Source organism: Phalacrocorax carbo, chromosome 19 (genome assembly GCF_963921805.1).
Source record: "Phalacrocorax carbo chromosome 19, bPhaCar2.1, whole genome shotgun sequence".
Lineage (NCBI taxonomy): Eukaryota > Metazoa > Chordata > Aves > Suliformes > Phalacrocoracidae > Phalacrocorax > Phalacrocorax carbo.
Genome location: NC_087531.1, coordinates 357,316 through 385,002, shown reverse-complemented (window position 1 = coordinate 385,002; position 27,687 = coordinate 357,316). Strand labels below are relative to the sequence as shown.

At 65.1% G+C, this 27,687-nt stretch overlaps 2 protein-coding genes across 3 annotated transcripts; both read left to right on the top strand.

Annotated features, from left to right (window-relative positions):
- Window positions 1–249: 249 nt before the first annotated feature.
- On the top strand, window positions 250–5,436 carry PLPP2 (phospholipid phosphatase 2). The gene is made up of 6 exons (XM_064469351.1): window positions 250–422; window positions 2,821–2,972; window positions 3,313–3,590; window positions 3,794–3,851; window positions 3,989–4,165; window positions 4,279–5,436. The coding sequence occupies exons 1-6, from the start codon at window positions 371–373 to the stop codon at window positions 4,414–4,416; spliced, it is 855 nt and encodes a 284-aa protein (XP_064325421.1). The 5' UTR covers window positions 250–370; the 3' UTR covers window positions 4,417–5,436.
- Window positions 5,437–13,722: 8,286 nt separating this feature from the next.
- Window positions 13,723–27,276, top strand: LOC135316296 (transducin-like enhancer protein 1). Of its 2 annotated transcripts, none has more exons than XM_064469346.1 (21): window positions 13,723–13,851; window positions 14,454–14,577; window positions 15,242–15,390; window positions 16,090–16,153; window positions 16,626–16,670; window positions 20,005–20,067; window positions 20,263–20,304; window positions 20,976–21,171; window positions 21,649–21,665; window positions 22,045–22,149; window positions 22,301–22,345; window positions 22,617–22,772; window positions 23,095–23,224; window positions 23,328–23,512; window positions 23,586–23,662; window positions 23,966–24,215; window positions 25,423–25,670; window positions 25,778–25,925; window positions 26,006–26,156; window positions 26,485–26,561; window positions 26,814–27,276. In XM_064469346.1, exons 2-21 carry the CDS (start codon window positions 14,554–14,556, stop codon window positions 26,919–26,921), a joined length of 2,280 nt encoding a protein of 759 aa, XP_064325416.1. In that variant the 5' UTR covers window positions 13,723–13,851; window positions 14,454–14,553; the 3' UTR covers window positions 26,922–27,276. The 2 variants fall into 2 exon arrangements, with proteins under 2 accessions (XP_064325416.1, XP_064325414.1); XM_064469344.1 differs by having other exon boundaries at window positions 20,263–20,337.
- The last annotated feature ends 411 nt before the right edge of the window (window positions 27,277–27,687 follow it).

The following is a 27,687-nucleotide window of genomic DNA, read 5'->3' as shown; positions in this document are numbered from 1 at the left end:
CCTCGCTCCCTTCCTTCTCCCCCTTCTCCTTGCCACAGCGACGGGCGGCAGCGGAGCCGGGGCGGGGGCACCGGCCCGGGGAAGCGGGGGGACGGGGAGGCCGGATCCGAGGGCGCTGGAGCGGGGCTGGGGGAAGCGGCTGGAGGCGAGGAGGTCCGGATCGGCGTCGGGGCCGCCCCCGGCCCCGCAGCCCGCCCCCCGCCCGCTCCCGCCCCGCCCCAGCCTGCGGGCGGGGGCACCGGCTGCCGGAGCCGCCCCGCTCCGCCCCGCCCCGTCCCGTCCGCCCGGACTTTACCTCCCGGCCGGGCCCGTGTCGTTCTGGGCCATGTGAGCCGCGGGGCCGGGCCGCGGGGCCGCCACCGGCAGCGGGATGGAGCGCAGAAAGGTCTTCGTGGTGCTCGACGTGCTCTGCCTGGCGGTCGGTGAGGGCTCAGTACCGGTGCGGCCGCGGCGCCTCCGTCCCGGGCGGCTCCGGAGGGTCCCCGATCCACCTCCTCCTCCCCCGCCCCGTCCGATTCCCCCCACGGTGGGGCTGTGTCGCGGGCTGGGTATGGGTCCGCGGGCGGCACCGGGGGTCCGGGGCTCCCCGCGCCTCTGCCCGGGCCGGCCCGCTGCCGGTGCTGCGGGGCTGGGCCGGGGGCAGCCCGGGAGGCACCTGCCCGGCCCGGGGCTCTGGGCCCCGGCGAGGAGGTCGCCGGCGCCGCTTCGCCCTCGGGGCGGCTCGGTGAGGGGTAGCAGGGCTGGCCGGGCACCGGCTCCTGCCCCGGAGCTGTCGGGCCCCGCCGCGGAGCTGCCGTCCCGGCGCGGGGCCGCGCGGTGTCCGGACGCCTCGGGGGGGCCCCGCAGCGCCCCGGGAACGTGCCCGGCGCGGGGCTCCGCGGTGCGGCCAAGGGGGAGCCGGGGGGGGGCCCCGGGGTGGGTCCGGCGGCCTCCCCCGGGGAGCCGGGGGTCGGAGCCGGTCCCGGGCCGGGAGGCGGCGAGCAGGGCCCCGGCCCCGCTGTCGGGCTGGGGGAACGATTCCTTCTGCCGCCGCCGGCCGGGCCCTGCGCCCCCGGGGTCTCCGCAGCCCCGGGCGGTTGGGTTCAGGGTACCCCTTCCCAGCACCCCACAGCCTCCCCCCTCCTGCCCCATGGTGCAGGCAAACGCCCATTTCTAAAACTGACGCTGGCAAACACCTAATTAAGACGGACTAAAAATAAAGGCCCAGGTCGTAATTTCAGCCTGAACCTCCCGGGCCGGGAGTTGCTTTCTTGGGCTAAGCACCGGTGGGGAGAGGCAGGTTCCTGTTTTCGTTCGGGTCACTCTTCTCGCTCGTGTGCCGGTGCCTTTTATTTTTAGGGGAGCTTTTTTGGAGGATGAAATTATGCAGAAAGAAAACTGGTGTCTAATTTGAGCTGCAAATTAATGTTTGAGGTGTATGCGAGGCGCCTGCAGACACCCCTGCGCCGGGCAGCCGGCTCCCCGCAGCCGGAGCGGGGTGGGAGACGCGGGGGCTCGTCCCAGCTCCCTGGCAGCGCTTTTTGGCTGCTGCTGCCTCGGCTCGGGGGGAGCCGGGGGGCGGCGGGGGGGGCGGACTGGTATTTTAATATCTTTCCGTGCTCCCCCCTTCCCCCTGCTTGGTGAGCGCAGGAGGTGGAGGGTCCGGGCGCGCAGGGACCCCCCGGCTGCCCCCCGCGGGGAGGAGGGTGCATGCGGGGACAAAGGTGCGTATTCCCGGGAGACGGTGGAACAAGGGGAGGCGGAAACCTCCGGGAAAGGCGGAACCGGGAGAGGAGCCCGGGCTTAAGGTGGACTGCGAGCCGAGGGAGGACGGCGCTTTCTGGGGCCTTTCCCCAGGGGAGAGCCCCCCCCCGAGGCGGCTGCGCCCCGCGTCCCCCACGGCGGGTGCCTCCAGCCCTCGGCCTTGCCCTGGCTGCTCTCGGGGCCACCCGGCTCTGCCTGGTCGGGCGCTGCCGGAGGAAGCATCCCCTGGGCAGGGTCGGAGCGGCTGCAGGGGCAGGACGTCCCCTTTCAGCAGAGGATTTGGCATGCCTGCTGCACGGGGCGGAGACCCCCAAACCCCGTTTTAATCTCGGGGATGACCCCATCCAGGGATGAGCTCTAAGATGCCTGTGGCCAGGGTTGGGGCACGCTGGGTGGAAAAGCCTCCTTGCCTGGACTGATCCAGCTGGTCGCAGCATCTATCCAGAGCCCTGCCAGGAACCAGGGGAGAGGAGAGGCTAGCAGGAGTGAGGGCTGCAGGAGGGCGAGGGTGGGAAGCCAAGTGCACTGGGGTCCAACTGTGCCTGGGCGGATAACCCACTAGCATCTCCAGGCACTGTCTCTCCTGGAGCTGGTGTGAGGGTTCTACTGTGACCATCTGGGGCCTGGGGGCCCTTTCCTGCTGTAAATCAGGATTGCAAGATGCCTGTGCTTGTTAATTCTAATGAGCTCCATCCTCCTGGGGAGTGTGAGGACAAGGCATAAGATCAGCCTTCATCTCCTGCAGCAGGCCCTGCGACTGCTGTGCGTGGGGAGAAGTGGGACAGCTGTGGGGGCTCTGCAGGTGCCTGGTCATGGCCGTCTTGTGCAGTATCTGGGTGCTGCAGGCAGCTGCGAACTCTGATAGGGCCCTATCAGCAGTGAGGCCAGCATGCTGGCGGGGCAAGTCCTCCTGCCCTGGGCGCAGGTGGCTTGGGACTGAGTCCCAGAGGGTATCCCTCCCTGTTAGCGGCGAACAGAGACACAGGGGCAAGGGATGGGGACACCATGTGGTGCTGGGTGCCTGCATGGAGCCTGCAGGCAGGTGTCCCCAGTCTTCACCTTCTTTCTGCTTTACAGCATCTTTGCCCTTCATCATCCTGACACTGGTGAACTCCCCATACAAGCGGGGCTTCTACTGCAATGACGACTCCATCCGTTACCCCTACAAGGTGGACACCATCACCCACGGCCTCATGGCTGGGGTCACCATCACCTGCACAGTTGTCATTGTAAGGAAACGCCATCCCCTTCCCTCTGGGGCAGGGACATCCTGGCCTGTTGTGTCCAGGAGCTGGGCCCCAGCACAGCCCGCTTCCAGATCCCTGGCAGGGCAACAGGACCCTTCAGTCAAGCCCTGCTGTGCTGGGTGTCAGGAGCTCCCTATGGGTGGCAGGACCACTGTCCCATGGGGCTGGTTCCCTACAGGGAGGGGGAGAGGCCCCGTGAGCTCCTGTGGCAGGTGGGTGCTGGGGGCTCTTCTGCCGCAGACCCAAGAGCCAGAGCATCCCGTACCCTGGTGCTGGGGAGCTGCTTGGTAGCCCTAAGACCTTTGCCCCTTGGTCTCTGCAGATCTCGTTTGGGGAGGCGTACCTGGTCTACACGGAGCGCCTCTACTCTAAGTCAGAGTTCAACAACTATGTGGCCGCCCTCTACAAGGTGGTGGGGACCTTCCTTTTCGGGGGGGCCATAAGCCAGTCCCTGACTGACCTGGCTAAATACATGATCGGCCGTCTCCGGCCGAACTTCCTGGCTGTCTGCAATCCCGACTGGTCCAAGGTGAACTGCTCCATCTACGTGCAGCTGGAGAACGTCTGTCAGGGGGAGAGCAGGGAGGTCACTGAGTCCAGGTGAGCCTTGGGGCCACACGATGCATCCCCTCCAACCCACCTGGCAGTGCCGGGCTCCTGTGGTCTGGTGGCAGTGCCAGATGGGTATCGACACTTGCCTGCTGCAGGGCAGAGCCCGCAGAGCGGGTGGGGGGGCTTGTGGGGGGCCAGTGGGGCACTAGGGGCTTGTTCTCATGGCCTGACCCATTCCTGTTATCCCACAGACTGTCCTTCTATTCTGGGCACTCCTCCTTTGGGATGTACTGCATGATGTTCCTGGCGGTAAGTGCCATGCGTGGGAAGGCAGCGAGCCCGTGCGGGTCCCATTCCCCTAGACAGGCCGGTGCCCCAAGCACCCTGTCTTCAGGCTGGTTGGTGCCCCCTGCGCTGGGTGATTGCTCCCCCCCTTCCCTGCCCAGCTCTACGTGCAAGCCCGGCTGGTGGGGAAGTGGGCCCGGCTGCTGCGCCCCACCATCCAGTTCTTCCTCATCGCCTTCGCCATCTACGTGGGCTACACCAGGGTGTCCGACTACAAGCACCACTGGAGCGATGTGCTGGCGGGGCTGCTCCAAGGGGCTCTCATTGCTGTCCTCATTGTGAGTGTCCCCTGCACAACTTGATGCTCTGCTGGATTGCTGCTGGCTGCAGCTCAGCCTGCTGGGGGGGTCAGAGGGGCACCCAAACCCTCTTCCCCGTCGGTCTTTTCCAGGTCCGCTATGTCTCTGACTTCTTCAAGCACCGTCCCCCGCAGCAGCGTGATGAGAAAGACCCAGAGCACAAGCCCAGCTTGCCACTTGCTGTGAGCAACCCCGACCGCAATCACTACAGCTACCGGGGCGCCCAGTGAGCTGCGCGCGGGCCATGTGCGCCGGACTGCAGACCTGCCCCTCGCCGCGCTCTGCACCTCTGCTGGCGCAGGGGACGGGGACGCTGGCTCTCTATTAACCATTGGCTCCACGGCTCTGGTGCATCTCACTGCCGCAGGTACCTGCAGGACAGCCCTGCCCCTCCCCGCTCCTGCAGCGCTGTGGCTCTTTGCTCCCCATGCCTGCGGTGCCTCTGTGCTTGCTGGTGCCCAGTGATCCCAGCACCCTGCCCACGGGAAGGGGAGGTCCTCGGTCCCCTGTGCATCTGAGTCACCCTCCAAGGCTGCCGTCCCAGCCCTCCACGTGGAGGGAGGGAGGGAGGGAAGGGTGGCACGTGGGGGTGGATTTATCAGGCTGGCAAACTGCACCGAGTGAAGAGCAAACTCGTGGGGAAGTCTGAGGCGGCCTGTGCTGAGTGTGTGTTATCCCTGTCAAATTATCCAGCCTTATGAGTACAAATCCTCACAAGCACATGGGGAGGAGGACAGCTGCTGGGCTAGCAATACTTTTTTGGAAAGGATTAAAGCAATCCAGAGCTCTTCTCTGTTCCCTGATTACCTTTAAAAGCAGTCCTGGCTGCCAGCAGCTGGTGTGAGCGTAGGGTGCACGGGCAGGCTTTTCTCTCTCACTGATGCCACAGTGCTGGAAGCGAGGGCTTCTTGCACCCTTCCCGCTTTGCGCCTGGCTTGGGGCAAGGGGGGGATGCTTGAGCCTTTGTCTCTCCTACAGCTTCAGCTGATGCTTTAGAGGGGGAGGGAGGGAGGGTAGGGGGAAGGGGAGAAGCTTTCTGTGGTAAAGGAAAATAAATGGGGATGTGGAGCTGGACACAGGACTCCGAATGCCCTGGGATGGTGGGGAACGGGTCACGGAGCAGTCCCATTGTCCATGTGCAGTTGCCTTCGGCACTGGAGCGCTGTGGGCCTCTTTTTAAACTACATGCATTTTCATTATGATGTGTTTTTATAAAAATGTGTTTTTTAAATTAGATCATCCTTAAAGAATGTCTGTGTCAGGCCTGTTCTCTTAATCCGTAGATGGTCCTGGCCTTGGAATGGATGGGCTTAAGTGTTTAGGGTTTCCTTTTCCAGGGGAAAGGGGTCTGAAGCCCCTTGCTAGCAGGGAGGTTTGCTGGCAGGGGGGAAGGCTATTAGGGTTGCTGGGCCCCTTTCCCAGTTGTGCCGGGAAAGCTGGGCTTGACCAGGGCCGACGGGATGGTGAGGGGCCGATGGCAGCAGCATCCTCCCATGGGAGGGAGCCCCAGCAGAGATGGGGCTGGCCAGGCGGTCCTTGCTCACGCTGCCTGGGAAATAAGGCCTTTGAGAGGGGAAGAGCCACGGCCAGTGCAGGGTCCCAGCTGAGTCCTGTCCCAGTGCTGCCTTTGCCCTGACCCCGGGAGCCTCCCGTGCTCCCCAGCACCGCAGCCGGCCTCTGTGAGGGGGAAGGGAAGGCGGAGAGAAGCTCTTGGAAAAAGTGACGTTTTGTGCCTGCAGCTCCCTTGGCTGCTCGGCAGTCGGAGCCGAGGGAAGGCAGGGCGGTGAGGGAGCCTTGGCAGGGCCGGCCCGTGTCCCTCCTGCCGTGGGAAGGGCTGCGACGGGGACAGGCAGCAGGGACAGGCAGCGGCCCCGGGCTGGGGAGCTGGGGGGGCACAGGGCCCGCAGCCCTGCTGGGGAGGGATGGGGGGCACTGGGAGGCAGCCCTGGCAGGGCCAGGTTCAAGGGTCAGCCGGGGCTGTGTCTGCTCCACTGCATTGCCCACAGTATCAGAAACAGCCCTGCTCAGTTCTGGGGTCCAGGACAAGTTGGGGGCACCCCAGCTCTGCCCATGGTGCTCAGGGCCACTTGGGCCCTGCCTGCAGCTTGCTGGAGGTGGGCAGAGCTGCTGATGTGGCACAGGGAACCCCGGCTGGACCCCCAGTGTCCGGGCTGCTGTAGGCTCCCTCCACCTGGGCATGACCCAGGCTCTGCAGGGTACCAAGGCCTGGGGGACAGGGCCCAGGAGCACCCAGGGTCACCCCAGTCCCTCAGGGGGTTGGGATGGCCAGTCCTGGGGTCAGGTTCTGCCTCCAGAGCCTCTTGCCTGTCCTCTGTCAGTGCAGCCCAGTCTGTCCTGGTGGGAGCAGCAGGCACCCTGCATGCCCCAGGCTTGCTCCGCGGTGTTGATGTGCTTACGCAGTGTGGGTTACTCCAGTCTAGACAAGCCCTGACCAAAAATACCTTCCCTGTGTGGAGGGAACTCTCACCACATGCTGCTTTTCTGTTTTCCTTTGAGAGCTTTCCTCCCACAGGCCCTTCCCTGGTCTCCCAGCAGTGTCCTTCCCCCTGTCCCAGCCCTCTGGGCTGGTTAATATCTGATGGTGTAAAACAAAGCTGGTGGGAAGTGCCAGGGCAGGGCGTCTCTGCCACAGGGTTTGCAAACAAAGGTCTGTAAAGGAGCAGCAGCTTCTAGAGTCAGGGGCAGCGAGGCACAGACCAGGTACAGGAGCTTGTCTGCTCGGCCTTCCTCTGGCTGGGCTGTGGTGCCCAGCAGCTGCCCCAATTTCTGGCATTGCCTCGACAGCTCCTCTGTGCAGCCAGGAACGTGCCTGCTCCCTTCCCTTGAGATCTGATTTCACCCCTTGGATGCATCTCTGGAAAAACCAGCTGGGCCACAATGCTGCAGTGTGCAGCTCTGAAGGGCAGGGCAGCCTGGTGCACAGTGGGGAGCTCCGCTGCTCCTTCCTGGGGTGGATGAAGCTGCCTGCCTGTTCACAGCTGTGCCCCTGTGCGGGAAAGAGGCTGAGACCTGACCAAATTCATGGCATGCGAAGTGATGAGGATCCTGTAGTTGGAGGGAGCTCCTGAGCTGTGTCTGGACACAGCAAGTGCCTGTGAGCTGCAGCCAGCCCCTGCCCCACGTGTGCTCCCCGGCCCCTCTCTGGAAGGATGGGGGATGCTGGCAGGGAGCTGCCTGTGTGCTGCCTCCTCTGCCCCGTGGACACCACAGCAGGGCCCTGGGGAAGGCAAAGCAGGTCCCGTTTCTGCTGCAGTCTGCAGTCCCTCCCACCTTCGCCAGCCCTGGTCATGGCTGAACGCTGTGGCGTGCTGCCAGCCCTGCTCCAGCGTCTGGCCAGACCCCACTGCCTGTGTGGGGGCTGCCTCAAGTCCCCTGGTCTGCGCACTGGGAGGGTCTGGGCCAGGCTTGCTCTGCTGCTGGCATAGCGGGGCTGGTACTGCTCTTGGGAGCTGAGGGTGGGGAAGCAGGGTCTAGTGGTGGGGTAAAGTGCCCCCCCCCCCCCCCCCCCCCCCCCCCCCAGCTTGTGTGCCTCACTTTCCCCCTTTGAGGCTTGAGGTTGTACCAAGTCCTGTGGGTCAGAGCTGGCAAGAGCTCTGTGCAGCCTGCTTGGTGGATCCCAGGCAGCTCCTCTCCTATGCGGCATGAGCTGTGACCCTCAGCATCGTGCCAGCTTGTGACCAGGGGTGTCCAAGCCCCTTTGCAGTGAGTGACTCAGGAGTTAGGGATCCAGTCCTGGTTGTGCTGGGGCAGATTCGGCTGCAGGCTGAAGCCAAGCAGCGTTGGCCCGCAAGGCATGGCTGGGACCTGTTCTCTGAGAGCTGTCCTGTTCCCCAGCGTCAGCAGCTCCATGCACCAAGCACTCAGCCAAGACGCCTCCTTTCCAAAATAAGCTGCTTCTGGCAGTGCTCATCAGGCTCTGGCTTCCAGCCCCACTCTGGAGGGGGCCCTGGGCTGCCTCCCCCAACCTGTGCCTCCTGGCTGCCTCCTGCCTTGCCACGCAGCATCCTCCCTCCCCACTCCCTGGCACCTGGGACTCCTCCTGCCGATTCAACACGCTTTGTCTGGGTTCGTTTGCCCTGGCCCCGTACCCAGGTTTCTTCCTGCTCCTGGCTTTTTTTCCCCGGCTGATTGGGGCAAGAGGCGGGCGAAGGGCCTGAGCTTCCCGGTGCCCGCAGCACGCTTCCAGGAGCAGGCAGAGGCCTTGCCAGGAAGGATGTTACTCATCCCCTAAACATCCCCTTCACTGGCCGGCAGCCACGGGAGGAGGCTACCACCAGATGAGCCTGCGGCTGGCGGGGTGCGAGGTGGCCCCTGCTCAGGGATGCGCTGGGAGGGGGGAGCCGATGCCTGTGACGGAGCAGGTCGCACCCTTGGGTGGGGGCGTTGGCAGCTCTCTGCCCGAGTGCAGCCTGCGCGGAGGTGGGGGCCTTGGGGCCTCCCCTCCTCAGGGAGGCGAGGGCAAAGCTGGGGTGTCGGGCCAGGACCCCAGCCCGTGGCCGCTGGAGGTGGCAGTGCCGCCTAGCACTGGGGGACGGCGGAGGCACAGAGCGGCTGGGAGCGAGGGGCTGGTGCCCGGACGGGGCTCGCTGAGCCGCCCGTGCCCTTGGCACCAGCCCCGGCGTTTCCCCCGGGGAGCACCGGCCGGCGGGCGGGAGCACGCCCGTCCCGCCCCTCGCCCGGGGCCGGGTCGGGGCTGCCGGCCGGGCTCTGCGGGCAGGCGGCGCCGGGAAGCGCCGGGGCGCGGCCGGGCAGGTGCCGGCGGCAGAGGGCAGCAAGAGCCCGGCGGAGCCGCCGCGCCGCTGGAGCGGGGCCGGGGGCGGGGGGCCGGGGGGCCGGGGGCCGGGGGGCCGGGGGGCCGGGGGGCGGGGGGCCGGGGGGCCGGGGGGCCGGGGGGCCGGGGGCCGGGGGGCCGGGGGGCCGGGGGCCGGGGGGCCGGGGGCCGGGGGGCGGGGGGGCGGGGGCCGGGGGCCGGGGGCCGGGGGGCCGGGGGGCCGGGGGGGCGGGGGGGCCGGGGGGCCGGGGGGCCGGGGGGCCGGGGGCCGGGGGGGCCGGGGGGCCGGGGGGGCCGGGGGCCGGGGGGGCCGGGGGCCGCAGCCCCGTCGCAGCCCCGGGGCCGCCGCTGCCCGCGGAGCCGGCTCCTGTCCCGGGCGCTCCGCCGGCGCGGGGCTGTCGGGGGCGCGGCCGGAGGGACCCCCAGCCCCCGCAGAACCGCAGGGCCGCCGCCCCCGTGTCCCCCCCCGCGCTACCCGGCCCAGTCCGGCCTGCCGGGACCCTGCGCGGAGCCCCGGTGCTCCTCGGAGCCGCTCCTCCTCCTCTGATCCCATCGCTGCCACCTTCCCGCACACCCTTTAATCGACGATTCCTATGAAATGTGCCCGGTGCCACAGACGCCTTTGATCTCACTGAGTAAGGGAAGGAGTGGGCTAGAGAAGAAATTAAACGGTGAAAGGAGGAAACGAGGAGGGAAAAGCTCTCCCATGGGATGTTGGTAAACGGTGCCTCTTTCTCATTAGAGCAGCCAGGCGAGAGCCTCTCCCAAGCAGGTGCCCCATCCCGCTGGACCATACAGGGTCATCCTGCTTTTGGCTCTGGCACAGGGGTTGGAGCTTGCTGGGGATGCCCCTCGGCAGAGCAAGCGGCCGGGGCAGCAGGCACTGCCGGGAGCCCTCCCCAGCCCCGCTAGAGCCGCTCTGGCGTAGAGGAGCTGGCAGCCAAGCCTGGAGAAGCAGCCAGAGGGTATGAGCAGCAGTTTGTTTTCCGCCGCTTGCCAGGAGCCGCGCAGAGATGCGGCGCTGCCAGGGAAGTGCTCGCTGGAAGCGTGGGGCTGCTGAATGCCAGCCCTGCCGCGGGATGGCTGGCCTTTCCCCACCAGCCCTGGCTCTTGCTCAGGGCAAGGCCTGACCAATGCAATGCCAGGTGAAGTGGGTATTCCTGGGGTCCTTTTCTTCCCCACTCCTACCACAACATTCCCACCAAACCAGAGCTGCACTGCAAGGGCGCAGAGGGCTGCAGGTCCCTCTCCATTATGGCAGGCATCACCCTGCTGCCAGCACGTTTCTGCCTCTCCAAGCTGCTGCGTGAGAGCTGGCTGCTGGACAAGAAATGACCCACATGGCGTGAGCGGGTCTGGCCCTGCCAAGCCTGTGCCTCTCGCCGCCTGCTCTGTGTCCCCCGGGATGGATGGCACGGGCAGCCGGCAGTGATGGATGGTGCTGTCAGAGCCTCGGCACCCAGGCCTGGGATGCGACAGAGGGGCTGCCACCGCCTGGCTGGGAGCGGGCAAGGACAAGAGAGACCGCAGCGGCAGGGCAGGGGGCTCTGCCAGCAGCTTCACTGCCTTCCTCATTAGTGCTGCAATGGTGTTTGCCCAGCTCTGCCGCCATCCCACCGTCGTGTTGGGGAATGGTGCAGCTGGGGGGGAGCCCACTTCCCCCGTGACAGCCCAGCCCTGCCTCGAGCGCATCGTCCCACAGGCACGAGCCTGTCCCCAGTCCCACACCCCAGCGTGCCTGAGGGCTCCCCAAGCACAGCACGGGCACGGGGTCTGCTGCAGCCAGGGGAGAGGGACTTGAGAGGGCTGCAAGAAGGGGCTGTCTGAGGGGGAGGGCGCTGGGGTCCTGCCGGGGGCCGCTCACTGGGGTCTCAGTTTTCTTCTGCTCCTTTGACGTCTCTCACCCAGCCAGCGCCTTGTGCCCGCCTCAGCCCCCTCAGCCCCGTGGGGTGATGCTGGGAAGCGGCAGGGCAGAGGGGAGGGAAGGGGGTTCCCAGGCTGGGGAGCGGGCTTAGGAGTGGAAATGGCACATCAGTCCAGCTCTCAGCTGCTTTTCTTTTGTTATTTTAATATTTTTTCCCTTTTACACTCTTGCTGCCTTAACATGACCTTGGTCAAATTATTTCCCCTCCCTTTGAGATTTATAGCCCTCTTCCAGAAATTATCTGTTCCATCTACAAAAATAGACATCGTGCTGTTATTATATTTTAAAATATAATAAGGGCTGGGAGACCACTCTCCTTCCCTCTCCCTCCCCAGTGCCAGCCACCCTCCCTCCACAGAGCACAAACCCCACAAGGCCGAGGGTGGGTGCAGCGAGGGTGGGGGCATCCCCAGCCCTTTCCAACTCCAGAGGTGGGCGGGGTGTCTCCCTCCGTGGATCCCCTCGGCAGAGCTGGGGAGATCTCCCAGCTGAGACCGCAGCTGCTCTCAGAAAATGCTGGGACTGCCAGGGGACACATGGGGCGAAACAGGCTGTGCTTCCCACGGGGGGATTGGGGGTGGTCCCTGGCTCTGTAAAGCCAGTGGGACATTGCTCACAGCTGGAAAACCTTGCTCACAGCCTGAGGGCACAGCAGAGCCCATCGCTCCCAGGACTCCTGAGACCTTGGGGCTTGTGCAGGGTGGCCTTTGTGCCGTCATGCTAGGCTGGCTAGCGGTTTTGTTGAGGTTATTAGTATTGTTCTTTTCTACCAGGGCCTGGAGGAGAGTTGTCATCCCCAAGGACGGGCTCTCGTTCCCTGGTGTGGTGTGTCCCCCACCAGCGCTGCCCCACAGTGTGTTAGGAGCTGGTGTGAGCGGCTGCGTGCGCTGGCGTGATGGTGATCAGAGGCAAAGGCGAGCACAAACCCACCTCCCCAGGCCCGTTTCAGCTGGAGGGGATCTGGGATCACGGGGTTGTCCTGGTGATGCGAAATGGGCTGCAAAATAAACCACACATGAAAATCAGATCAAACTTGGACACTTTATTTGTTTCCTGACTTGTGTATGCCTGTGTTTACGTGTGCGGTTGTGTCTCTGTGTGCACATTTTGGGATAATTTGCTTTCTGTTGGATTGTCCCCCTCCTGTTGTAAATGCAGAGCCTCGTGCTGTCCCAGGCAACCTGCAGATGTGACCCCTAAACATGGCTGCCCTTGGGTGCAGAAAAGCTGTGCAGATGCCACACTCAGGTAGCGTAAGGGGTGCATTTAACAGCAAATTTTAACTCTGCAGGAGGGAGTTTCCCTTCTGGATGTCCAGAGCTAATGTCTCTCAGGACAAGCACCATCCGGGCAAAGGAAAAGGGGCTGGGGAAGTGGCTGGGTTTGCTTTGCTTTCTGCTCAGAGCAGTCACTTTGATCAGCCTGGAAAGCCGGGGTCTGTGTGCTCTGGTGTGAGGATGGGTCTGTCCCATGGGCCGAGGGCGTTGCTGCCTTCCCGAACGGTGATGGGACCAAGAGGATGGAGCTGTGGTGGGGAGGAAAGGGGGTGGGCCTGTTCGTGGATTAAGGTTAAACAGGAGGAGAGGCTGACCCCTCGCAGCTGCTGCTCTTCAAATGTTTTATTTCCTGCTCTGTGTAAGCCCGGATTGACCTGCAGGCAGCAGAAAATGTCGAACAACAAACGATCTCCCTGAAAGGAGAAAAACATCAGAAAACCCACAAGAAAAATGCAGTGGGTTGTATGGACCCCAGCCTGCTGGCTAGAAACACGGGGGGCTCTGGGGAGGCGGGTGGGCAGCTCTGCATGGGGTCACTGGGGCTGGCAATGTGGGGATCCCTTTCCCAGCTCAAGTACTCACCCATGCTTGACTTATCCAACAGCCTCCCGGAGCAGCATCCCGTGGGGCTGCCAGAGTGGGGGGAAGCTGCCTCGCAGGCTGGGGTGCTGGCAGGCCCTCGCCCGGGCCAAACCCCTTTGCTGGTGGAGGGGGGGGGGGCTGCGTGGGGATCCCGACAGGGGAGCAGGAAGGGGGCTCTCAGGGCCGTGGGAGGGGGCTGGAGAGGGAGCCCTTCCCAGGCCAGTGCTTGGTGCTGTCGGGGAGAGGGATGCTGCCGCTCCCTGCCATCACACGGCCCGGGGAAGGCTCGGTGAGCCGAGCCCCGCAGCCCCCGAGGGTTTCGGGCTTCATTTCTTTTCTTTTCTTGATTAAAAAAAAAAAAAGAGAAGGCGGGGTGGCGGCATGACTGATTGTGTTTAGTGTTTATGAGAGAAAGCCCCAAACCCAGAGCGCTGGGACCTCACCAGAGCCTGACCGGGCAGGGTCGGCGGCAGGGCGGGAGGCGCAGGGTCTTGGGTGCAAACCTCACCGCTCCGCTTTGCGGGCGAAGCTGCGGGGGCGGGGGGGTCCCGGCCGCGGAGCCGGGAAGTGGCCGCGACCCGCCGTCCGGGGGTCCCGCGGGGGGTGGCCTGGGGGCAGCCCCCCCCCCCCCCCGTGCCCGCCCCGCCGTGCCCGCCCGGCACCGCACGGGTTAACCGCCGCTCCCCGCCCGCCCCGCCTCCTCTTTGGCCTCCCCAGATTGACACCTTCCGCGGCGGCCGGGCGGGCTGGCCAATGGGAAGGCAGCTCCGCGCGACCCACGTGGGGGCGGGCCGCTCCCGCGGCGCTCCTATTGGCTGGCGGCCGGGGCGATTGCCCGCACGGGCCAGGCCCCACGTGGAGCCGGCGCTGGCGCTCGTTCATTGATCGCGCTCCGCAGCGCGGCGGCCGCGGCGGGTGGGGCGGGGCCGGGGCGGGGCCGGGGCGGGGCCCGGGCGGGGCGGGGCGGGGCGGGGCGGGGGCGCCGGCCCGGTGCGGGTGCGGCTCGGCCCGGTGTGGCTCGGCTCGGTGCGGTGCGGCTCGGCCCGCCCCGCCGCAGGGGCGCCCGCCCGGGTCCGGGGCCAGCAGCGCGGTGAGTCCCCTCCCGTCCCCTCCCGTCCCCTCCCGTCCCCTCCCGTCCCCTCCCGTCCCCTCCCGTCCCCTCCCGTCCCCTCCCGTCCCCTCCCCTCCCGTCCCCTCCCGTCCCCTCCCGTCCCCTCCCGTCCCGTCGGTCCGGTTCGGTTTCCGCCGCGCCGGTCCAGGCTCGCTTCGGGACTCCAGCCGCGCCGGGTCCGGACCCGCTCGGGTCCGGGGCAGCGGCGAGGCCGGTCCCTCCCCACGGCCGTACCTGCTGCGGGCGGCGGCGGGGCCATTGTCTGCGCGGCGCGGGGGGGGCCGGGGCCGTGGGCCTGGGCCGTGCCCGCGGCGGGGCCAGGGATGGGCAGCCAGTGGGGGGGGTCCTGCGGCGGGGGGGGGTCTCTCAGCGCCCGGGAGGAGCCCCGGGGCTCCCCGGTCCCCTTGGGGGTGCGGAGCGGCTGGGCCGAGGCGTGCGGTGCGGGGGTCCCGCGTCTTGGCGGCCACGGGGGAGCTGCGGGCGGGGCCGATGCCCCGGGGCTCTGCCCTGCTCCGCTGTGGCTCCCGCAGGGCCCCGCGCCCCGGCCGGCAGTGGGCAACGAGTCGGCATCTCTCTCCCAGGGCCCGATCCAGAGTTCAGAAGCATCCCCAGGTCCCTGTCCCGAGCCCGCATCGGGGCCTGGAGCGCCGAGAGGGATCCTGGGCCTGACCGGTGCCAAAGATGTTCCCGCAGAACCGGCCCCCGGTGAGCCCGCAACTCGGCCTCGTCCCCTCTGGGCCACGGGCGCGCACGTGGTGCTGCGGCAGCTGTGCTCGCCTGGCCCTCGGCAGAGCCTGCGCCCCCAAAGCGAGCTCTCCGCCTGCCTCACCCTGCGGCAGGCGGGAGGTTTCGGCCTTGGGCTGTAAAGTTGTGCCAACGGCGCGTAACGCTCTCAGTAGTGTTGAAGCTCTTCCCAAAGTGATGCTGAGCCCTAGAGCTGCAGGGATTTGGGTTTTAAGGCACGCTGGGAGCTGGATCACGGTCAGGGCATGTCCGTGGGACCGGCGACGAGTGGGCGGGAGGCTCTGCTGTGTGGCATGTGGGCTAGGATGGACCCCCAAGGCCAGGGCTGGGCGGGAGGGCCAGGGGGTTGCATGTTCTGCCCGCGTAGGCTGCACGCTCTGTGCCACCCGTGGTTGCTAATCCTCTTCTGGCTCAGTGGCTAAACTGATGCTGAAAAGGTGGAAGGCGATTGCCCTTGGTGCCTGGCTGTAACCAGTTTTCTCTGCAGTAACTCTGCTGCCTCCTCCATGTGCCGCTCTCCCAGACCTGCCCATAGGTTCTTCCCTGAGCACGGGAAACCCCCAGGGGACTCATGAGGCTCGCTGGGCCAGCATCAGTGAGCCTGAGGGTCCCCTCCTCTGCCTAGGCCCATCTCCAGGCACCCTCTGCTGCCTCAGGAGCTGCTGTCGCTGCCAGTGCCATCCCCAGCACCCCCCAGTCCCTCAAGCTGACTTACCCAGAGACCTTGGACCGCATCAAGGAGGAATTCCAGTTCCTGCAGAACCAATACCACAGGTGAGAAGCTGCCAGAGCTCGTCTGCCAGCAAGGTGCTGGGCGCTTAACTGGTGCTGGCAAGAGGTGGGCTCCCCCTTGGCACTGGGCATCGATGAGGGCTGGCGGGAAGCACCGTCCCATGCTGCTGCAGGCACTGGTCCATCTGGAGGACAGCTGTGCCAAGCAACACCTTGGTAGCTTGAAATCACACTGTTGGAGGGGGAAACTTGCCCTCTTCCTGCCAAAAGCCCCGGGATGAGGGTGCTGGCCTTCCAGGGCCCTGCTTCTGGGCTGAGCTGGACCTGTCACTTAGCAGACCTGGAATCCCTCTGGTCCCTCCTTCTACTGGCCCGGGTCACCTCCCCTTCCCCGCACGGTGCTCGGCAGAGCAAGGTTAAAAATGCAGCTCAGCTTTGCAGCTCGCTCCATTTGGGAAGCAGATGCTGGGGAGTGGGTTAAAACTCCGTGCAGATTGCTCCCTGACGCCTGGATCCCTCTGCTGTCCATCTCCTCTTTATCAGCCCCTTCCACCCTCTTTCAGGTGGTTTTCTTGGCTTGTGCTGGGAGATGGGATTGACTCTGAGAGCAGGAGGCTGAAGCACATGGTGTACTGGGAGGGCTCGTGCTCTGTCCAGTCTTGGAGATCTTGTCTGTGGGGGGAGCAGGGGGTCTCTCCCTCTCTCTTCCTCCCTCTCTCTTTCTTCTCTTTATTTTTACAGCTTGAAGTTAGAATGTGAAAAGCTGGCAACAGAAAAAACAGAAATCCAGCGTCATTATGTCATGGTTAGTGAGCTCCACCTGAAAGGAGGAGGGCAGTGGGGGGTGTCTCCTCTGAACCGTCAAAGGATATGCAGCCCTGAGATGCTTTGGCTTCCCCTTGTGTTTGGGTTGTGTGGCCAGGCCCTGAGATCTGGTTCCTGTGGCTGTGATTGTCTGGTTTTCCTCCAAAACGAGCCATGGTGTTTGAGCTGGGCTTGCTGCCACAGCTCACGGTGGCAAAGCTGCTCTGGTGCGGGTTGTCTCCTCTCCTGTGGGCAGCGAGCAGGACCATGTCTGTTCTGCGGGCTGCGGACATGTGCTGAAGAGACCTCTGCTCCCAGCGAGGAGCTGGGGACCGTGTTATCCTCCTGGCCTGGCCACAGTGTGGATGCTTGTGGCCAGGCAAACCCCACACTCCAGCACCAGAGAGGACTTTCCGGTTGCGAGTCCCCCTGGGCTCCCCGGTCGTGCTGATGCTGCCTTCTCTCCGTTGCAGTACTACGAGATGTCCTACGGGCTCAACATCGAGATGCACAAACAGGTGAGTCTGGTGGGACAGGACCGTTGTCCCGGCTCTCCTGTCCCTGCCTTTACATCCAGGCCCTCCGGTGTCGTCCCCTCCCGTGGAAAGCTCGGGAGGCCGCTCCCTGCCCTAGTCCAAGGAAGGCTGTGCTTGTGGGGGATGTGCTCCCTTCTGTGCGCTTTGGGAGCTCTGCTCTGCATCACAGCCTTGGCCTGTCTCCTCAGATCCCTGCGCACGTGTGTGCGCTCCGGTGTGAGCGGCCGTTTGCTCACTGGATTCAGGGAGCGTGGTCCCGTCTGGGTTGCGATATGCTTGTTGCAGTGGGGAGAGAGCAGTGGTGGAGGACTTCTGCTTGCACGGCTGCTCATGACCAGTGTGAGGGGCTGCTTGGGGACTGTTGTGGAGACCGGCTCTCGCAGGTCAAGGGGTGCTGCCGCATCACGGCAGGGTGATGAGCTTTGGCTTGCTGCCTTTGCAACTGTCCAGTGCCAGTTGGCTCTAGGGACCAGGGCTGAGGAGCATCCTGAGGTGGGGAGGAGAAGGCTGGGGTGTGGGTGCCGGGGTGGGCTCCCTGAGGGCTTGGGGCTGCACATCCCCCTTTCCCTGCCTCCCATCCCTCCCTCCCTTTCTACTGCTGCGCTGCGCTCCGGGTCACCAGCTGCTTTGAGACAGAAGGTTTCTTCTCATCTATTTTTAAAGAGGCTGTGGAGGAGCCTGGCGAGGCGTGCTGCAGCCGCGGCCTCCTTCCTTCCCGCCTCGCCACGGCCTCCGCCAACTGTTGCGCAGGAGCGGGCTCGGGTGGGCGGCATGGGGGTGCCAGCCCCCAGCCCAGCACAGGGCAAGGCTGACCGCCGCTCTCGGCGGCTTTGTGCCCGCTGCCTGGGTTTTTCTGCTGCTCTGTCGCTTCCCGTGGCGCACCCTGCCCTGTGCCGCCATCCCCGCTGTGCAAAGCCTGCCAAGAAGGAAGCCTGAAGCTGCTCTTGCAAGTGGCGATGGTGAGGGTCTGCCCAGCCCGGTGCCCCCTCCCCAGAGGCCTGTGTGCTCCTCTCATCTGGCTGCCGGTTTTTCCCCGGCCCTCGCAGGCTCGTGTTTTCTGCCGGTCCCAGGTGCCGCTGGCCGCTCGCCAGCGAGCTGTCTGCACTTTTAACAAGGGCCCGTAAGTCTGCTCTGACAGCCAGCGGCCATTGTGTGAAAAATGGGAACTGCCTGCGCGAGAGCTGTGCGTTATCGCCGCTGCGGGGAGATCGGGTCGCTGTCTCTCCTCCCCTTCCCCCAAATCCAGCGGTGCTCATGGGCAGGGACAGGGGTCCTGAGAGCTCTCGGCTGCCCTGGGACCCCCGAGGAGGCGCTTGCCCCGTTGCCCCTGGCGAAGGAGGAATAGCGCCTTAGTGCGGTGCTGTCTCTGTCGCTGCTGCGCCCAGCCCAGCATCCCCCAGAGGCTCCCCGGGCGCCCGGCTCCCACGGTACTGGCGTTGGCAGCGCTGGCACCGGCAAGGGCTGGGGTATGGGGTGGTTTTGCCCTGGGTTTTTTTTGGAGGGAAACGGGGCTGGGGGGCTGGCTGTGGTGGTGCAGTTCTCCAGGCAGCCACAGGCTCGGCAGGGGAGGCTCAAGACAGGAACTAGCAGGAGACGTTAATTTTTTATTGTTGTTTTGTTTTTGGCATGGAAGGGGCCTATAGCTTTTTATAAAACCACCTCCCCGAATCTGCCTGGCCTTGGACTTGCTCACCGCGAGCCAGGGGGAGGTGACGGTGCTGGTGGCTGGGGGGGCTGCAAACAGCATGATCATTTTTCATGCTGAGAGCGTTAAAGTGCCAGTAAATTGCACATTAACGAGTGCGAGTGAATTGGAGGCAGCTCTCCCCAAGGAGCTGCTGCCCATCAGTGCATTAGGGAAGAGAATCCATCACTGCTGGCCCCGGGAGACAGCTAAATCCTTCCCAGAACTGCTGGCTGCCAAATCTCCTTGCTCCCCCTGCTTTCTTTCTTTTCTTTCTCTTTTTTTCCTCCCTCGGAAGGGGAAGCGAGGGCGGGTGCTGGATTGTTTCTGCGCTCTGTAGGTCTGGCAAAAACGGGTCGGTGGCAACTCCGGAGAGCGGCGTGGGGTGTCCCTGGGTCTGTGTCCCCACACCGTCTGGGCAGCACTGCGGCCCCTCACCCTGGCATTGTGGTGCTTGCACCAGCCGGGCACAGGAGATGTGCCCGAGGTCCTGGCAGGGAGATTCGGGGGTCAGTTCCGTCCCTGGCTGTTGGGGCACTTCAGCCTCTGGTCTCCTCCTGGAGCTGACAAGAGGGTCCGCGTTTGACCCCCTCCTGTCAGCCTTGTGCTGGCTCTGTAACGCTTTCATCGCCCCCGCCGGCGTGGGCAGGGAGCTCCTTGGAGCTTGGGACAGCACCTTACCTGGAGCCCCTGTGCCCAGGTCATCCCCTGCCTCTCCAGGAGTGGAGGATGCCTGGGTTTAGGGAGAGCTGCTGCTCTCTGCCCCCTCCCCACTGCTGAGGAGGAGTGGGGTCCCCTGCTCTGCACGATGAGCAGCAGTGTGAGCATCTCCGCTGGTGCCTTGAGCTGTGTCTGCTCTCCTGGCTGTCACCCGCTGGTGCCTGGGGCAGGGGCCTGACCCTGCAGCCCCTGGGCGTTCTCCGCAGGGATGCGTCTGGGGCTGGGGATGGCTTAGTGTCTGTGCCCACCTCCCAGCCCGGGAGGTGCAGCGGGGGGCCAGCGGGGGCCCCTCCCTGGCTGTGGGGTGCAACGGGAGCATGGCACAGCACGCCGCCATCCTCCCTCCCCGCGCTGCTCCCGCGCTCGGCGCTCCTGATTGCCTGTGGCACTCAAGTGTTGCAGAAAAACAGCAGCTGTAAGGAGAGCACCTCTCCAGGGCTTCCTGCGGGCTGGGAGAGCGGCAATTAGTGGTCGTAGTGCTGGCAGGAGGCTGTGCAGAGGGCGGAGGGGAGCCTGCCGGGGCCCTGACCCGTGGGTCTGGGGGCTTGCTTGGGGGTGGCCCTCGGCACCATGGGCCATGGGGCTCCATGCTTCTGGCAGGGAGGAGGCGGGAGCCATCCTGCGGCTCTCAGGGTCGGGGTGGAGGATGCTGGGCTCATGTTTTTGGAGGGAGTGGAGTTAGGAAGCAGAGCTTTCCTGTTTCCCCCTGGGGTGTTTCTCCTCCTTGGTGCTGAGCAACCGCTCTTGGGGCCAAGTGCCAGCACCCTGTGGTTGCTTGGGTGTCGGTGGGGAGGGGGTGTCTTTCTGCCTGGGGAGTGTGGTGGGAGGGGTCTCCTGTGGCATCGGGGCCGCTCGGCACAGGGGCAGCTCCGTCCCTTGCCCTCACGGGCACTGCCTTTCTTCTTCTGCCAGACGGAGATCGCGAAGCGGCTCAACGTGATCTGTGCCCAGCTCATCCCGTTCTTGTCTCAGGAGGTGGGTGAGCCCTCGGGTCCCAGCCAGGCATACAGAGCTCCTCTGGGGCACAGGGAGTGTCCCTGCTCGGGGCTGGGCTGGGGTGGGGGCTGCCTTTGCCCCAACCCCTGAAGAAACAACACCGCTGCAGCCCTGCTCGCCGCAGGAGTCGGCGGGGGCATCGCCCGGTGCTGACGCGCTCTCCTCTCCCCGCAGCACCAGCAGCAGGTGGTCCAGGCCGTGGAGCGTGCGAAGCAGGTGACTATGACCGACCTGAACGCGGCGATTGGGGTACGTCAACCCTCTGCCCACCCCTTCCCGCCACCCCCCGGCCAGGGGTGCTGGGCTCCCACAGGCGCTGGCGTCTCCCTGGGCTGGAGACCCATCCTGCCCTAAGCGTGTGGGGGTCTGCTGCAGCCCACTACCCCCCATTGCCTTTTCCTGCCCATGGCTGAGTTGTGGGGGGGAAGGAGGGGGCAAGCCAGGCTGGTCTGGGGGGCTGCCGGCAGTAGTCGGGGTGGAGGAGATGCTGCTGCTGCAGCGGTGTCAAAGCAGGGTGTGGGGGTGATGGGTGGTGTGTGTCGCCGCGTCCTTGTGCCCTGTGGCCCGGGTGGAGGGGGGCTCGCCACCATCCCCACACCTCAGTTATTCCCTCAAGACTGCAGTGGTGTGCTGGTATGGATGTGGGTAGGATCTCCCATCTGTCCCAGTGGCTCCTGTTGCAGGGTGGGAGGAGGTGGCAGGAGGGACGTGGTGGCCCCCGCAGCTTCGCTGGGGGCACCCTGGGAGCGTGCCCTGCCCTTCCTCAACCAGCTCCCTGTCCCCTGGCTGAGGCAGGGCTGCCGGTGGGGAGGATCAGCCTCTTCCCTCCCTGGCAGCTGTCCTGACACGGCCCTTCGGCTCTGCTCTCTCCTCCTGCTCCTCTCCAGCACCAGCTCCAGACCCAGCACCTCTCACACCACGCTCCCCCCATCCCGCTGACCCCCCACCCCTCCGGGATGCAGCCCACCGGCCTCGCAGGCATCAGCAGTGCCTCGGGGCTGCTGGCGCTCTCGGGGGCACTGGGGGCCCAGGCCCAGCTCCTCGCCAAAGATGACCGAGGAGTCCACGACACCGAGCCCAGGGGTGAGCGTGGGGGGACAGGAGCCGGGGGGGGGTCTGGTGTGACCCTCCTGTCAGCAGGCAAACCGGGGAATGGGTGGTGCTGGGCCCCAGGGCTGCCTCTGCTCCCCGTGCCCTTCCTGCTGGGGCACTTCCCTGGGGCGGGGGCTGGGGCTGGGTGGGGGGTGCCTTGTCTGTGCCTTGGGGCTCCTGACCGGGCTGGTGGAGCGGGGGGTTTGCCAGCCAGGAGGGGTTTGGGTAGGGAATGCCCCCCACTGAGCAGCAGTGCCTGGGAGGGTAATGGGGTGGGCTGGGGAGGGTGGTGTCATCCCTGGTGGGGGCCTGGGACCACCCTGCTGCTGTAGCACTGGCCTGGCCCTGCCACGAGCACCCCGGCACCTGCGGGAGGAGTGGGTGCCTTTCTGGGGGGGCTCTCGGCAGTGGCACAGCATGTCCCTCCTTCCCTCCTTCTCCTGCTGCTCCACGTTGCCACGGCGACAGAGCGAGACCCCGGCCCTGTAAGTGCCTTTTCCTTCTCTTGCACCGTTTCCCCCCGGCTGCGCAGGCTCTGGCCGGGACCCCGGGAGAGGGTGGCCATATGGGGGACAGGTCCTTGGGTCCCGCTCCCCAGCCGAGGCCCCACTGCTGGCGCAGCCATGTGGGTGGGTGCTCTCCCCGTGGGGACCCGTTCCCCTTCTCATGTGGGCAAACCATGCTGTCCCCCCGAGCAGCGTCCCCCTCCTCGCTCCTTTGGCAGGAGCTGAAGCCTGAACTAGTGGCATGGGGGGCTCCACTGGGACCCTCCAGGCCCTGGGAGCCAGCCACAGCCCTGCGTTGGTGCTGCCTGGCCAGGGAGCTGGGCACAGTGGCCCCTAACGCTGCGTCCCCCTGCCCCAGAGCTCCCTGGCGCTGCCCAATGGGGAGCGGGCACGAGCCATCTCCGAGTACCTGAGCAGCAGCAAGAAGAGGAAGGTGGAGGAGAAGGACTTCGTTACAGACTACGTGAGCCTGGGGAAGGGGGGCCGGGGGGCTCGGAGCATCCCCATCCCCCCTTGCCGGGCAATGAGCGGAGCTGCCTGTACCTCCGGCACTTTGCAGGCAGGAGTGAGGGCAGCCGCAGCCCCTTTGGCTCCAACTGTCCTCTGGGTTTCAGGGCAGTGACGCGGACAAAAGTGAAGACAACTTGGTGGTGGATGAGGTCAGTGTGCTGGGGACTGGGGTCGGTGCGCACTGCCTGTCCCTCTCCCTGAGTAGGGGGCTAACAGGCTGTTCCAGGTGGAGGTGGGAAGCACGGGGAGGTGGCGGTGGGACCCCTGAGTCGTGCTCACTGGCCCTCGCTGATGGCAGCAGTGAGCCCCTGGATCCAGGCTCCCAGCCTGGCCCTCACTCGAGCTACCAGCTCACCATGGCCTGGGATGTCCCCGTGCTCCTGCCTGCTCTGCTGCCTGCTGATTTCCCTCTGCCCCCAGGACCCATCTTCCCCGCACAGCGTCCACTCGTACTCATCCCGGGAGAACGGGGTGGAGAAGGTCCCTCTGGGGAGGAAGGAGGCTGTACCGCTGAGCCCCACCTCCATGGCGTCCTCGAGCAGCACGTCCCCGTCTCGGAGCAAGGATGTGCCCACGGTATGTGTGCTGCATGGGGCCGCTGGGGCACTTCACCTGGGGGCTGTGCTTGTGTCCCCGCTGCCTGGGCGCAGCTGGCAGAGCTGCTGGACATGGGTCCACCTGCCTCCAAACCCACAGGGTGAAGGCAATGCTGGGGGGACAGGGTGGGCTCCTGCTCCATCAGATCCCTTCTCACGTCCCATCCCACGGACCTTGCAGCACTGGCTGGGCTGGGCCAGGGGATGAGGAACAGTGACCAGCTCACTGGGGCGGACCTGAGGAGACCCCCCGGCAGGGCAGGAGCGTGGCTGTCAGATCTCCCCCCTCTGTTCCCTGGCAGGTGGAGAAGGCAGGGACGCCCAGCCTGAAGTCCAGCACCCCTACCTCCCAGGGCGATGCTGCAGCCCCAGGCTCCAGCAGCGCCCAGCAGTTTCGCCCCGCTGCTGCCAAGGCCCCCGTGGACCCCCTGGGTGAGCCTGGCCCTGCCGGGGCCTGGGTGGGCAGCTCTGGTCCCACCAGCCTCTGTGAGGGCGGACCGGGGCCCCATCCCTTCATGCTGCCTCTCCCCCGCAGCCCTGGGCCTGAGGAACCCGCTGGGAGTGCAGAGCCCGTACTCGGCCGCCTTCGGCATGGCCCACCCGACGGTTAACGGGGACATGTCCGGGACCGGTGCCTACGCCAGCCTCCACCTCATGTCCCCGCAGCTCAACGGGGCTGCGGCCGCTGTGGGAGCTGGCAGCTATGGGCGCTCCCCCCTGGTGCGTGAGCCTCTTCCGCATGGGGTCCTGGGACCGCTGGGCGCGAGCTGCTCTCACCCACTGTCCCTTCCAGGTGGGCTACGACCCGCACCCCCACATGCGCGTCCCAGGGCTGGCGGCTAGCATGCAAGTGGGGACGTCAGGGAAACCGTAAGTGGGGCTGCGCTGGGGGCTGTGCTGGGGGCGCGGGACGAGGTGTCCTGCTGGGCTTAAGCTGGGAGGCGCAGGCGGGCCGGGGCCAGCAGGAGCGAGTAGCGCAGCCTCGGCGGGGGCACCCGTTTCTGAGCAGCGGCAGGCTGTGGCGAGCCTGCCCAGGCTTTGCTGGCTGCCGCTCTGCTCGTGGCTCCACGTCCAAACCAGGCTGCCTGTGCTGGGCGTGCCGGGTCCGGTGCCGCGCCGGCCGCTCTCTGAGTAGGATCCTCAGATGGTTCTCACTGATCTGCTCCCTTCCAGCGCCTACTCCTTCCACGTCAGCGCTGACGGGCAGATGCAGCCGGTGCCTTTCCCGCCCGACGCCCTCATCGGCTCCGGCATCCCCCGCCACGCGCGGCAGCTCCACACCCTGACCCACGGCGAGGTGGTCTGCGCCGTCACCATCAGCAACTCCACGCGACACGTCTACACCGGGGGCAAGGGCTGTGTGAAGGTGTGGGACGTGGGGCAGCCGGGCACCAAGACGGCCGTGGCTCAGCTGGACTGCCTGGTAAGGAGGGGCGCGCCGCCGCGCTGGCACAGCTTGTTTCCCTGTTTCCCTGTACTGTGCCACCACGCCGTGGTGAAGACTGGGTCTGGGGTCCCCACTGGGGATCTAAGGGGTGCAGGGAGCATCTGAAAGCGATGATATGCACCGAGGAATCCACGTGTGTTTCAAAGTGGGGGCGGTGTGGGGCCGCTGGAGAGGGATGGTGGATCCATGTTACTGATGTGTTCCCCTGGGCTGCCCTGTCCGTTCTGAGTGTCCCAAGCTGTTGGGGGGGCTTTTACACCCCCCCACCCCCCCCACCTTGGCACTGCTTTGTCTGACAGCGCCTGCCCCTAAGACAAGCCTTTGCCAGTGTCACCCCCCCAGCCAGGTACTTCATACGGGCCAGACTTGCATGGGCTGAAGCATCATTTGGATTCAACTCTGTCCTTGTTTCGGCTTTTGCTTGTGTGAGTTTGGCTGGAGGGAGAGCTCCTATTTCGTTTAAAAATAAATGAAATGGCCTGTCGGACCACAGAAACTCACCAGAGCCAAGCTGGAAGCACAGCCATCACCTGAGAGTATTTTTAACCTGTATTCTTTGAGGTTTTTGGTTTTTTTTTTAAAATGGGCTGCTGGAATCGGCGTCCCTGTGCCTGCTTTGAACAGCCCAAACCCAAGTCCTCTCTCTACTTGCTGACCTGGAGGCCTGGGCAGCCTGACAAATATTATTCCTGGATGGTGCTGACCTTGAAGATACAGATACATAAACAAGGAAATGACTGAGTCATGATAATTTCAAGCTGCATCAGAATTTGGGAGCAGGGGAAAATGGTGTTTTAGAGGTTGGAGCCATGGGCTGTTGCAGCCTTGTTGGAGCTGTCTCCCTGGCTGCCCCTTGTCTCCTCCAGGACTGGCTGTGTATGTTGGGCGGCTGCTGGCAGGGACACCGTGGGGCGAGGGTGTCCCCGAGGCCTTTCACAGTGCAGTAACAAACTGGGGGGCTGCTGTGGGGCGCAGCCAGGGTGACCGCTCTGGGCATGGGACCGGGTGGGCTGCACAGCTGCCCCAGCCCCGGTGTCCTGCGAGGGCGGCTGTGGGTCCGCCCCGCTGCTGCTGCTCCTGCCCTCAGGACACGCTGCTGGCCCTGGGGTGACTCGTCAGTCTGGGATGGGTGTAGAAGGCCTGGAGGGGAAGGGGTGACGGGGTCCTCTCTCCTGCACCCCAGAACCGTGACAACTACATCCGCTCCTGCAAGCTGCTCCCCGACGGCCGGAGCCTGATCGTGGGCGGGGAGGCCAGCACCCTCTCCATCTGGGACCTGGCGGCCCCCACGCCCCGCATCAAGGCCGAGCTCACCTCCTCTGCCCCCGCCTGCTACGCCCTGGCCATCAGCCCCGATGCCAAAGTCTGCTTCTCCTGCTGCAGCGACGGCAACATCGTGGTGTGGGACCTGCAGAACCAGACCATGGTGAGGTGAGCCCGGGGCGGGCGGCTGGTGGCACAGGGCGGGAACATGGCTCCCGCGGCGCTGGCAGCCCTCATGGCTCTGCCCTTGCCCTCTCCGTCCCCTTCTTTCCCAGGCAGTTTCAGGGCCACACGGATGGTGCCAGCTGCATTGACATCTCTAACGATGGCACCAAGCTGTGGACGGGGGGGCTGGACAACACAGTGCGGTGCTGGGACCTGCGGGAAGGGCGGCAGCTGCAGCAGCACGACTTCAGCTCCCAGGTAGGGGCTGGGGTGGGCTGGGAGCACCGTGGGGCTGGCCGGGACCAGCCAGGCCGCTGTGTGACCCTCTCCCCCCCCAGATCTTCTCCCTGGGGTACTGCCCGACGGGGGAGTGGCTGGCGGTGGGCATGGAGAGCAGCAACGTGGAGATCCTGCATGTGACCAAACCGGACAAGTACCAGCTGCACCTCCACGAGAGCTGCGTCCTCTCCCTCAAATTCGCCTCCTGCGGTAGGCGAGCCTGTCCCGGGCCCCGGAGGCTCATGGATGCCGTCCTCTGGCTGCGTGTCCTGGGGCGCGTTACGCTGGGGGCAAGCAGAGAGCCAGCCTGGGCCTGTGTGGATGCCGGTGGTACCTCTCGGGGAAGGGGCACCCGTCCCGCTGCAGGCGCAGCGCTCTTGTCCCAGGCTCCGTGTTCGTTAGCGCAGCCCCTTGGCTAACAATGGCCGTCCGGGCCCTGCCTTCTGTTACCCAACCCCGGCACAATTTGCTGCAGGAATCCAGCGGGTGGGCCTGGTTTGGTGACACAATGCTTTTGTCCCTCTTGTCCCTCCCACAGGGAAGTGGTTTGTGAGCACGGGGAAGGACAACCTGCTGAATGCCTGGCGGACGCCCTACGGAGCCAGCATCTTCCAGGTGTGGGGTGTGCGGAGCTGCTGGGGTCAGGGTCAGGTGCGGGGTGGTCTTCTGGGTGGGGTCGCCCAGACCTGGGACTGCCCCGTACAACCCGTTCCTAATGTATCTTAGCAGTAATCAATCAGCCGCATAAGCCTACTTGTCCCTGCAGCCTCCCTGGGCACACCCTGGGGCCCTGAGTCCCAAGGGGTGGGACCAGGACCTTGCTCTGGGGCTGCTTCTTGCGCTTACCCCCCGCTGTCCCCCCTCCAGTCAAAGGAAACCTCCTCCGTCCTCAGCTGCGACGTCTCCACGGATGACCAGTTCATCGTGACTGGCTCAGGGGACAAGAAAGCGACGGTTTACGAGGTCATTTACTGAGAGCGCGAGAGGTGCCAACTGCGGGGAGGCCCCACGCCACATGGCCACGCGGCCATCCATGCGGACAGACGGGTGGACTCTACCTGTTCTGCTGCTGACTTCCCAAAGAATGTGCAGCCCCCGGCTGGGGCATCCACGCCGGAGGAGAGCAGCGAGGGGTGGAGGTGGCCCTGGGACCACGGTCGCGCTGGGCTGGGAAGGGGCAGCTGCTGCTCACAGTGAATTTCCTGGGGACTTTCTCCTCCTTTCGTTCTTTATTTGTTGTTTTGTTTCTAAGTCTGGACTTGGGACGGGAGGGTCTGGCATTGTTAGTTTTTTGTTTTGTTATGTTTTAAATTTTGCTTTATTTTTTTGGTGTTTGTTTTTCCTTTTTCAACTTTTTGGTGTGTTGGGTGTCCCTGGGTGGTGGGTTGGGTTTTTTTGGTTGTTTAATTTTTTTTGTGGAGGGGGGGGGGAGTGGGTGTGTGGGGGTGAGGGTGGGGAGAGGGTGGGTGTTTGTTTTGGGGTTGATTTTTTTTTTTTTTTTTGTTAAGGCTCTGGGCCAGGCTTGGGAGGATGGGCTCAGTCCTCATCTCCCTCTCTGCCTCCTAGGGTGTATTTAATAATAAATAAAAAACAAACAAACAAACAAAAGAAAAGCACAGCTGTGCCTTTTCCTGGGCAGCAGCCTTGGTGCTTGGTGCTGGTGGGCCGGAGCAGGTGTGAGGATGGGTGAGACTGGTAGCGTCGGTCCCTTTGGCCCCCCCACCCCCAGTTCCCTGCTCGG

Excerpts from the sequence above, each read along its gene's own strand:
- PLPP2 (XM_064469351.1), top strand. The coding sequence starts at position 371 with ATGGAGCGCAGAAAGGTCTTCGTGGTGCTCGACGTGCTCTGCCTGGCG. Across the intron at positions 423-2,820 it reads CGTGCTCTGCCTGGCGGTCG|CATCTTTGCCCTTCATCATC; the intron begins GTGAGGGCTCAG and ends TCTGCTTTACAG. Across the intron at positions 3,591-3,793 it reads AGGGAGGTCACTGAGTCCAG|ACTGTCCTTCTATTCTGGGC; the intron begins GTGAGCCTTGGG and ends GTTATCCCACAG.
- LOC135316296 (XM_064469344.1), top strand. The coding sequence starts at position 14,554 with ATGTTCCCGCAGAACCGGCCCCCG. Across the intron at positions 16,671-20,004 it reads ACATCGAGATGCACAAACAG|ACGGAGATCGCGAAGCGGCT; the intron begins GTGAGTCTGGTG and ends TTCTTCTGCCAG. Across the intron at positions 25,671-25,777 it reads CAGAACCAGACCATGGTGAG|GCAGTTTCAGGGCCACACGG; the intron begins GTGAGCCCGGGG and ends CTTCTTTCCCAG.